At 33.9% G+C, this 11451-nt stretch overlaps 1 protein-coding gene across 16 annotated transcripts in view; it reads right to left on the bottom strand.

Annotated features, from left to right (window-relative positions):
- JAKMIP1 (janus kinase and microtubule interacting protein 1) overlaps positions 1 to 11451 on the bottom strand; it is a 246635-nt gene that overhangs the window by 112895 nt on the left and 122289 nt on the right. For 13 of the 16 annotated variants that reach the window (XM_074822088.1, XM_074822099.1, XM_074822100.1 and 10 more), the window contains 5 exons: positions 8730 to 8792; positions 7398 to 7496; positions 4308 to 4409; positions 1334 to 1387; positions 252 to 317 (listed from right to left, as the gene is read on the bottom strand). In XM_074822088.1, coding sequence (XP_074678189.1) covers positions 252 to 317; positions 1334 to 1387; positions 4308 to 4409; positions 7398 to 7496; positions 8730 to 8792 — 384 coding nt within the window. Of the gene's footprint in view, positions 1 to 251; positions 318 to 1333; positions 1388 to 4307; positions 4410 to 7280; positions 7497 to 8729; positions 8793 to 11451 lie in introns of those variants that run through there. The other 3 variants (XM_074822095.1, XM_074822096.1, XM_074822102.1) reach the window with 3 other exon arrangements.

Genomic DNA, 11451 nt, shown 5'->3' with positions numbered 1-11451 from the left:
CTCTTCTGTTAAGTGGCTTTTTTAGTACTTTATTCTAAGGGAATATCTCCAAAACGTGTTTTTATTTTTAAATTGGGTTTATTTTGCAAGTTTGATTTTACCTCAAGATATCACAACAGTCATATAAGGATGAATACATGCTTCAATCCAGATGAACTGAAACAAAAAGCCATGCTTCCCTGCAATGTTATGTGATATCTTAGAAGACATGGTCAGTCTTTAGGCAGAGAAAAATCTTTACTGAATTCTACCTTTTCACAGAGGGAAAGCACAGTCCCAGCTTGGATTATTGCAACTTGTTCTTCATTTCTCAAATTCTAAAATACAAAAAGATGCATTTTAAATTGGATTGGAAATCCATCCTTTAACACAAGCAATAAATTTTAACTGTACTTTAAAGAATAAATCTGCTATAACATTTAGGATTTTATACACATGACCAGACAGGATCCCATGATTGAAAGTATTAAAATCTAAACCAAGGGTACTTAGTCTCCATGTTATTTCAGTACACCACTCAACACAACACTTTTGCAACAGTTCATTATTCAATGCAAATTAAGTGGTTTCTCTCAGTGATTTTGAAATTTCTTTTTTTTTTTTTCTAGGCAGAAAAATGCCTGTTCACTGGACTATAGCCCTGCACCAAGCGAATGTGCTTCTCATGCACTTCAGAGCTAGACTTCCCATTAATGAAAACAATGCAAATAAACAGCAAGTACCATAGAAACCTCCACAAAACTTTCAACAAAAAAAGCAAATCTAGAGCTTAAAATTAGTATTATAAAGACCTCAAACTCTTAAAGCTACCTGTAAACTGGATCCAGCTCCATGGATATTTGTGCCCCAACTGCATGACCAAGATTTTATACTGTATTTGGCAATACAGGGCAAGAAAGGGAACCAGTTATCCTTAGCCTTTCTCCCAGAAAATCTATTCCTGGCAGAGGCATCCTTCACAGTAGCAGGTGCTACTCAAGAGGAAAAATTCAGGAATAACTTGGTCTGGCCTTGACTTCCTTATTTTTTTCCCCTAGCCTGTTTTATATCTTTTCCCTCTGCCTACTACAGTGCCATTTTTCCATGCCATTCAGACAAGACCAAATTCTATCTTGGAAAATACATTTTTTGCTAGCATCAGTTTAACTGAAAGACTTTCTTTTAAGTTTGTAAAAGTAGTACCTAACCATTCATACTGTTCATACAAATATAGGCATACAAAAATCACCCTGTGCATACTTTTGAATGTTATTTTCTGCTGTGGGAAACTAAAAAAGCCTGGTTTAAATTAACCATAAAATTAGAGGTATATTTGAAATTAAAAATTTGTTACCCCATTATCTCCAAGAATATCTAGCTTCTTCATAAGTTCAGATATATTCACATCCTGAAAAAGATGTTCAACACTTATTTTTTATAAAGTAGGTGAGAAACATCTTTTGTATGTTACATTTTATGTACCCTTTATCCACTTTTGCATGCAAAAAGACTTGAAATGTAAATACGTGAAACATTAGTTTTGCATCACAATTACAAAAGTGTTATTGATACTTTCGGAGACAAAATCAAATATCACTCTTGATTATAGCAAGAGACCGGGATGTCTGTGTATGAGGGCAGAATGTTACTGTACCATTCACATTTATCATTCTGCTGATGTATGCAGATCAAAGATCAAAACTGATAAACAGGCTTAAAGGACTGTTTTCTTCTGTTTGTTTGGAGGGGATCATCAAGCACATCAAGCTACAGAAGTTAAAAGGACAGAGAGCATGAACAAAATAGTTGCTAAGAAGGTTTGTTGGATGGTTTATTTTTTATTTTCTTTGTTAAACAGAAGTGTGGAGTTTCAATCAGCCTTACAGTGGCAGAAGGGAATATGCACGATGGGCTGAACACACCCCTCTAAACACTATCAGCTCATAACTTTTGTGAGTAAAAAGCCACATTTCTCTGCCAGTCAGCAGTGAATAAGCCATCCTTTTTAAGGCCCAGTGACTGAAATCAAGAAAAACACTCCTTTGATACAAAAAAAGAGAGGAATAAATTCACATGGTCTGTATTTTACAGTGCCAGGGTACATTCCTAGGCCCCAGGACTCTATTTTGTACTTTAAAATTTTGTTGGAAAGGTTCATGGTATTGTTTAATCTGTGCTAATCACATTCTCCTGAACTATCCAAAGTATGGTCCACAAGTTAACATGGACCAGGGATCATTTCCATTGACGGCTTGTACACAGCTGTGCTGTGTGAAGGTAGGAAGGCTTGAGAGCATGGGCAAAGACCAGTTCATGTTAGTCCAAAATGCTCAATATACATGCATAACACAAGACAGCCTTGTTAAATGCTGGCACTCTCAACTTCTACTCATATTTATCACTTCTTAGAAGACGCCAACATTTCACAGGGCTGTTTTGGCTCACTAGTTTCCTTACTTACAGTAAGTAACATGCTGGTTTGCATCTATGTGTTGTGCAACTGCATTATGTTGATAGTCAAAATTTTTTAAAGCTAAATTAGCTATGCTTGTAAACTATATAACTACACCAAAATATATTTGCTCATTATTCTGTGCCCAACATACTCCAGTGAGGAAGGCTTAATAAAAAACTAAATATTTCCTGACGACCAGACACAGATGTGGGAGAGAATCCACAAATTAGTCCATACTGGCTCTAAAAAAGAAATAATGTGTTGTGTTCAAGTTGGTCTATCCGAAGAAGTCCCCTCCCTCTCTTCCTTGTCTCCCCAAATACTTCAGCAGTGTCTCCAAATGTTACATTAGCTATTAAACAGTGCACATCAGTAATTTTAGAAGGGTGTGGAGTTTAACACACACTTGTATTTGGATCGGTGTTAAAAACAAAACTATTGATTATGATCAGCATTGACAATGTTCAATGGAAACTTCAGTTACACTAGCAAAGAATGGAATTCAGTAAGACATGCAAGTTCTTGCACCTGTTGAGTCAGAAATACTTATTCTAATTAATTTCCATGATGAAGCAAATAGGAAGATTTAGAAACCAAATCAGATTTTGCATCATTCTAGAATCTAATTTGCTACTGATGGCTAACAATTTTGAAAGACACTGAAAATGGATAAAAATTCAACAATTTCAGTATACCCATATGAGGTGACTGCCCCTGCTTCCAGGTAAGTGAACTGAAAGGCAGATTGAAAAAAAAGACAATGAAAAAACCAGGAATTCTAGATCCTGGTAAACTGTACCTGTTACAGCCAACATACAAATTAGAATAACAGATAAGCAGGTCTGGCATCCCATGGAGGCTCTATTTGAAAGGTAATATGCTACCTGATGATTCTTGGTGTGGTTTGGGAAATGACTACCCAACCAAACCTGTAGGTAAGAATCAGGTTTTAACTTTTGTTTCTTTTAGACTCCTCAGCTCCCTAACAATATGCAGTCTACAATTTCAGTTTATTTCCACTACAGATAGTATTGTGCTTATTAAGGCACTGAAACGAGCATTCTATAAGAGGACTTGTAAACAAAATTACAAATACAAGTATAAATTACTAGCGAGTGCCATGGAGTACAACACACAGCGATATTTCACTTCAGTTACTCATAGAAAAGTTACCCTGGCCTGTTGTGCAACATTACTAACAAAGCAAGTCTGAATTCAGTTTTAAGTGAACCAGCATGCAAATCAATTTGTAGAGATAGCCTATTCAAGCGAGAACAGAAGTGAAAAGAGTAATTCTTGCTTCCTCATAGCAGAAGGTAACCAAGTGAGATCTCAATGTTTATCTTGTGCTTGATCTAAAATGATAGACAGAGCCTCACCTATTTGAATGAGTTTTGGATCAGACACCTCACGCTTCAAGGCTCTGGCCTAGGCAAATAACTTAAGCATATTTATTCAACAAACAAAATGCATAGGTGCTTCACTAGATTGGGTACAAAATAATAGGTGAATGTCATAATTTTGACCTTAGATGAAAACATTTAATATCAAGAACAAAGTACTGTAGCAAGACTGACAATGAATCACATCAACATCCACATTCTTCTCTTCAGTGTTTTTACAGCAGTACCTTAGACTAAATGTAAATTATCTTGATTGACTAGCCTTCATTTTCATTGATGAACTCCTGACAGACTACCAGATCATATTCTTATAAAACCCTTTCCCCAGTTAAAAATATCTTTTCTTACTATATTTATTTTTTCAGATTTTCTTCCCCACAGCAAGATGGTAAACCATTTGTTTGGATATTGGGTTGGTCATTCCAAAAAACTTCCTGGACATCCAACTGTTACTAATGCTCTACATATACCTTTATTCCTTCCTGATGACAGAACAGCTGAAGTGCACTTCCATTGTTTTCAGGGAAGGTGGTTATATGAAGATTAAATGCTGGCGACCTTCGTTCTCTCTCCTAAGGAAAGATTTTGTTTAAAAACAACATGTGTGATTATATGTAAACATTTATTTCCCACCTTTACAAAACATACTTGTACATTTAAAAGGCAGATTCCTATTTACATTCAAATGTATGGTATTTCCTCTTACTTTCACCATATTTGAAGGATTTGGGCTTTAGCTAAGCACAAAAATGCTGTTAGCTTCCAAGTAATTCCATGCACACACAGTTTCTGCAAAGTTAACTGACACTCCTCAGATGCAGAAACCCTTGCACACCAGTCAAATAACTGACTGGACCTCTAAAAAAGTGTAGTATTTTTATGTTTGTTATAACCTCATTTAACTATTGCTTTCTCTCATGGAACAAAGAACAAAGAAACTGCATAAAAAAAATTTAAGCTCCATCATGAAATAGTATTATCACTGAAGACCTTCTCAATGAAATTAAAGCTGTGTATCTGCTTCCTGTTTATTCTACCATTAACCTTTCTACTAGAGCATGTAAATCCTCAGTCCTGTTCACTGCACGACCCAGGATGTTGGAAGATGTTGAAAGACAGCACATATGATGTTCTTTGTGCCAAAACGAAAAATTATGAATTCCCATTTATCTAAAACTATACTATTTCTAAAAACTTATCCAGCCCATCTACTTCACTTTCATATGTTTCCTCAAAATACCAACCTATTATTTCTTCAGAAGGCAGAAATACAGTAAAACAATAAATAAGCAAATTTACTTAAATTAAATTTTAATGTGCTTGTGAAAATGACTGCATTAAAGGCTCTGGGCAACCAAGACACTGGGTCTTACTCTGAATTCTCTATGGCCATGGTAACACGAGTGAGGAAAATCAGATTTCCTCTCATATTACAAGATGAGGCATTGGCAACAAGAACTTTAGTTTCTGACAGTACAGTGAAAGAGAGCATATAGTTCCTATGACCATCCATGCATTGCTCCATTTTCTAAATTACAAAATGAGGTGCTTTAATTGATAAGGCAAGTGGGCTGCATCCATTCACTTATGCAAGTTAAAAAGCATGGCAAGTTTTTTTCATTAACTACCTTAAACCTAATTTGATATTAAAATGTAGAGAGAAAAATCTCTATACTCTATACATCTTTCCCCCTCATAAGCTCTATTTTAAATAATATTTGCATTAACAGTCTAATTTTGGAATGTGCTTAAAAGACCTAGCTGTTGTAACCCAAAACCAGAGGCTTAATTCTTGTCTAAATTCAGTTACCATTTTACATTTTTAAAAAAATTAATCCGTTGCTCTTGCATTAAACTCACCTGAATTTGCTTGCATTAAATGATAAACAAATGGAGTTTTTTTCTATCCTAGCCTAATTTTCATCTGAAATAATTTAATTGCTCTCAGAAAATACTGTCCTGATTACCCGAAGCATTCATGATTTCACTAAAGCATTCACAATGTAGACACATTTGTGTCTACATGCTTGCCTACCAAGGCAAAAATCACACAAAAATACTTCCATTGTTATTCTGTGAAACAAGTCCTTAAAGATTTGGCACATGACAAAACTCGACACATTACACTGAGCTACTTTTCATGTGATTCTTCCAATGTGAAAAATACATTCATGAAGAATGTATTGAAGCACTTTTTTTCTTTTTCTAAGAAAATTTTTTGGATTGTTTTACTTCTAAGAACACTTACACTTTAGGAAGCAGTTTCTAGTGCAACTGCCAATTCAAATGCTAAATTGTTCAGTATTTTACTTTACTGTTACTTAATAAAGGTATGTATTAGAAAGCATGTTTATTTTCCCAAATATCTACTGAAATTCTAATAACCTAAATTCATAATTTTGAATATAATGGGCTATGACATCAAAATATATTATTGATAAAGGATTAAAAAATGATTAAGAAATGTCAAAGACAAGAAGCAGAACATCCACATAACAGGAAGACATGACATTTTAATCTTTATCAGAGAAGTTACACATGCCAAGATGTTTGGTGAAACGTGCTGCGTGATGAAAATTATGGAGGAGCGACAATGACAGGTTTCTTGGAGAGTCCATTCTAAATGGTGTTAAGAATGCTGATGATCTTTGAAACTGAACAATGTGTTATCAGGCAATATAACTGTGTGGCAACTGTGCATCACGCACAACTAGTTTAGTGTTACTAAATTCGACATGGGCCACATTTACAAGGTGATGAGAACTATTGTTTTCTACTGTAATCACAGGCTACATGTTCAAATTGTTATTAACAAGTAATTTTTCTATTGTTTCATTTATGCAAAGTATAGAATTTGTTCACCATGGGCAACATACTACTTTTACATACAGAAGTTGTACTTGTGCTTCACCACTTTGACATTCTCAGAGGGTATTTTTTCCTTTTTTCATTGACTGAGGTCGATTATTTCCAGTCCATGACCATTTTATACCATCAGAAAATGGACTTCAGGTAAGAGAAATTCTTTCAAAGCTGCTATCAAAATGTGTTCTTTTAAGATAATTTTACTTCATATTAATGTTGTCAATCAATGTAATTTAAAACAATTAAACATCGATGTGATGGATGTGTCAGATCTTTAGTCAGATCACTGCATGCAAGATGTGAGAAGGTGTGTTAATTTAAACAATGCCAACCAAGGCTATAGGATACATACCAAGTGATTTTACATGCAGGAAAGGAGCAGTTATGGAAATGAAACAAATAAAAAAGGCAAAAATATTGCAAAACAAAATATTTTATTAGATGAAAAACAAACTATATGCAATATATATTAGCTATATTACATCTTCATAAACATTAGTGAGCACTCTCTCCAAAACATATTAAGGCAGTGGCATCAATTTCATTATCCCAAGATACAACATTTAAAAAATAGATACCTAAGTGATTTCCCTTAAACATGCACCAGACATCAGTAATCTTTACAGGAATTTCAGCTTGGGTTCAAACATAATTTCTGCTCCATTTGAGAGTTTGCAACAGAGAGAATCTCTTACTTCAAGCTCTAGCACTCTGAATTCTAACAGCTCATTCTGGTCTTTTGCATCCTGCATCTCATTCTTCAGCTGATGCTCTTCTTGTTCCATTCTGTAAATCTATGAGACAAACACATCATAACACCCCGTAAGCAATGGAAAAGATACTGCACAGAGTTACAGTCCAGGGGTTTAGACAAAACTGTTTATTATTTCAGTTTCTCATTAGATGTTGGGCCATGTCTTGGAGATAAAGAGGGAACATCACATCAGAAAGTATTTGTGAGAACTACCAACAGAAAATGGTCAAAGTTCTCTTAGAACAGTAATCTGGAAGTAGTATTAAAAGTGATATGAATATTATATATAAGTTAAGCAATACAAGCTTTCTTTTAAAATCGAGTGAAAGAAACTGGATTACATTAACTTTTGGGTAGACTGTTCTCAATGTCTTTGCATAACTAGACATCTTGCCTTTACAGTATATGAAAGACAATAATGGAGGAGTTTTAATGACTACTTTTTAGTTGTCCAGATTTGCGCTTCGTGGCGCTAACAATGACAAAATAGAAATTCAAAACTGACTATTCATTATGCCAACTAATAGCTTTGGTCTACTGTCTATCTTAATTGGGTGATTTTTTTTTTAATGAAACTACATAGAAGTGTAACATCTGGCATAATGTACTATAATGCTTATAATACCCATGTAAATGCCTGAATAAATTAAGTCCAGCTGTGGCTACTTTTAGTCACAAATTTTTCTTTGGTTATCTTATTTTTATTCTATTAATATTGAGCTACTAACTAACAAAAATAATTCTTTTACTTCCTGAGTACTAGCTAACTTTTCCCCGATATCAATGAAGAACAATGAGGATGCCCAGCTCTGAATATCTCAGACAGTAAATGATACAATAGTCTTAAATCAATCAGTATTACTTAATGTGTGGAAAAATTGTAAAAAAATGGAAGACTGAAGGGAGCAGACAATATCATTAGTGATCATGACAATAATAATCTTTGTGCAACTCGCAAAACACAAGATTCCACATTGCACTTAATATTTTAGATTGTATTTTGTTGGACACTAGAAACATCAGCCAGCTTGGGTTCTACTGTTGGCTATACATGTAATTCCACAATAAGGAGAAGCTTCCATTCCCAAAGAATACAAAAGCATATTGGTACATTAATCAGAGACTTCTGTCTGAATTTCTGTTTCTGGAGAGAAATAAAGTAAGACATTTTCATGTTGATGTTCCAGTACTTAGTACATTCATTTGCTTTTACTATTCCTTTTATGATAAAGGGCAGCAATCATGAAAATATTCCCAGATTCTGAACACATACCTTCTCTAGCAACTCCTGGTTTGTTCTGATTAACAGCTGCTTTTCTTCTACCCATTTTGAATCCTATGAGGAAGAAGAGGATTCAAAATATTAAAATTATATATATATATAGTTAAACAAGACAAACGAATGACCACAGTAATTAGAAAATTTCAGACATCATTGTACATTCAAGTATAAAAATGGTTACACATCAAAAAACAAAGCTATCATAAATATTTCAAGGATAAATAGCATTTTAAACTACAGAGAAAATAAAAGTTCCTTTCTTTTCCTAAAGCTGTGACTTGTTTTCTAGTATGTTCCAACTGAGCATATATTTTAAAATCTTTAGTTGTGGGTGAATGCAGTTATATGATATCTTATGTCATTTAAAAACCATTTATTTACTCAGCTTAACTCAAAACTATTTCTCTCCATTGTAAAGATTTGGGAACTTTCTTGCAGAACCATCCCATTTTGAGTGGTGTAATGCAAATCCCAATTGAGAAAGGGAAGAAAAAACATTTAATTACCCCAAATGACTGAAAATAAGTTTCAGCGTTATGCAGTTAATTGCCCTCTGCTAAAAGTGTGATAGTGTTTGTGATAAGGAATTCAAGGCTATAGAGGAAGGGAGGTGATATATGTTCTATACTCCATTTGAAAACTCTATTTCCATTCAATCATTTGTTCCAAAGCTGATCTTTCCTTTTAGGTTTTTCCATGGCTTCAAAAGACCTCAAATATCCCTTTAAAGACCCAAGCTACAAAAAACTGCCAGCCACAGCTGGGCATTCAGATTTAATGGGTTATAACAGCCAGATTTTCTCTGTTCTCCCTGTAGAGAAAAGTATTTATATAACCTAGCTCATACTGCTCTAATAAAGTTTAATAAAACAATATCCAACACTTACTATGTCATACTAACTCTAGATCAAATTATTTTTTAGGTAAAAAGGACAATTTATTTGAAATCTAAATGTCTTTTATTAAAGTATTGAGGCTGATACTTTCTTTGTCAGCAGGGTACTTGCACATTGATGCTGCACAAGAAATTAATGAAATCTGGATTTCCTAGACAATTAACCAGCCTTAAATGTCAAACAAAAAAAATCTAAAACATTATGATATAATATTGACTCCAATTAGCATTTTTTAAAAAACGTTTAAAGTTAGCTTTCCTATGACTGTCCACTACAGTTTCATATTCTACTGTTCTTTCTCCTTTTCCCACTCATATACAAGAACGTGCAAGTGCATTTTAACTTCCATGCAGTAAACAAGCTCTTCAGAGTTATGATGTTGTATCATACTAAGAATAATACACTAAAATGAGTACTATTTGTACTCATTTGTCAATAATTTTTTAAACAAAGGAAAGAAATGTTGAAAATAAAATCCAATGTCTAGTTTAACATTTAACTAGCATTTTACCAAGGTCAAGGAAGGAACAGAGTTCACTCACAGACTTGGGGTGGATATCCCAATGCATGCATATGGTAAAAGGGAGGTTTGACTGTTACATCAGATCCGCAGGTTCAACTACTTCAATTCATACAAGTAGAACAAATAGATTAATTTACCCTATTAATTATTAAATTTTGTGTCTTTCTTGATTAAGTTCAACTTGACTTCCTGAGAAAACCTTAACTCCAGTGGAATTGTATTTGTATACACACCAGGTCACTGAGAAAGCTGAACATTCAAAAAAAAATTATCCATCTGGAGCATTACATACTCCAATATTTTGATATTTATTATTTACCACTATTAATAAGAATATATTATTTACCACTATTAGCATTTTATAAGAATTTATTCCCTTAATATAAAGTTTCTTAGACATGAACCTCAATGTACCTTGCAGAAATGGATTATTTTACATCTAGGGGAATTCTGACAGATTGGGCTGATGAGAGATTAACAAGAGCCATTGACACTTTGTCATGGGACATGACACACTTACTTTGCAATTACACATAAATTGTTATAAGCCAAGCTTCAAATCATTTTTTTAACAGTAAGATTCTAATCTTCTGCATGGAATTTGACTTTAGGAAAGTTGTGAAAGGGTTTGTTGCTTCTGCTTCCTAAAGCTGTAAAGTAAGACTAAAAATTCCTGGGATAATACACTAGGATCTTTTGATTCATTGTTTACTTTTCAAAAGCACTTTAGGGACTGTTTCCCCAAATTAACATTTCTCAAGTGTTATTAAATCATCATCACTACTGTGACAATCTAAATGACATAGTAATAAAAAAAAAAAAAAATCACATAGTGCACAAAGAAGTCAGTTTATCATCACAACCGTTTATTTTGTTGAATGTAAATACTAACAGGTCAGGAGAACTAAGCAGGTGCTAGAGCTCCCAGGAAGACACTGTGACCACTTCTGTGGAAATCTAATGCTCAGCGTACAAACTAGCCCACTAGAGACAATATCATATTGCTCCTTGGTACATCCCTGTTGGCCTTAGGATTACTAAGAGATACAAGGTTGAAAATGTGGTTATGAATCTCAAAGTAATAACTAATTAAATTCTGATTTCCAGGCATACCTTTTTTGACATATCATTCTGGAAGCAAAAGTCACAGAAGTAATTTTTTACATGTCTATCCATGTTTTCTTATCTTATTTACATACACAGTACTTACATTTCACAGTGTCATAGTCAACTATTTTGTTAATGTTTTCAATTATACAGCAATTTGCTCACACCACCTTTATCACCAACACAC

The sequence above is a fragment of the Strix aluco genome, chromosome 4 (genome assembly GCF_031877795.1).
Source record: "Strix aluco isolate bStrAlu1 chromosome 4, bStrAlu1.hap1, whole genome shotgun sequence".
NCBI lineage: Eukaryota > Metazoa > Chordata > Aves > Strigiformes > Strigidae > Strix > Strix aluco.
The sequence above is the reverse complement of the archived record's forward strand: the minus strand, read 5'-3'. Positions and strand labels throughout refer to the sequence as shown.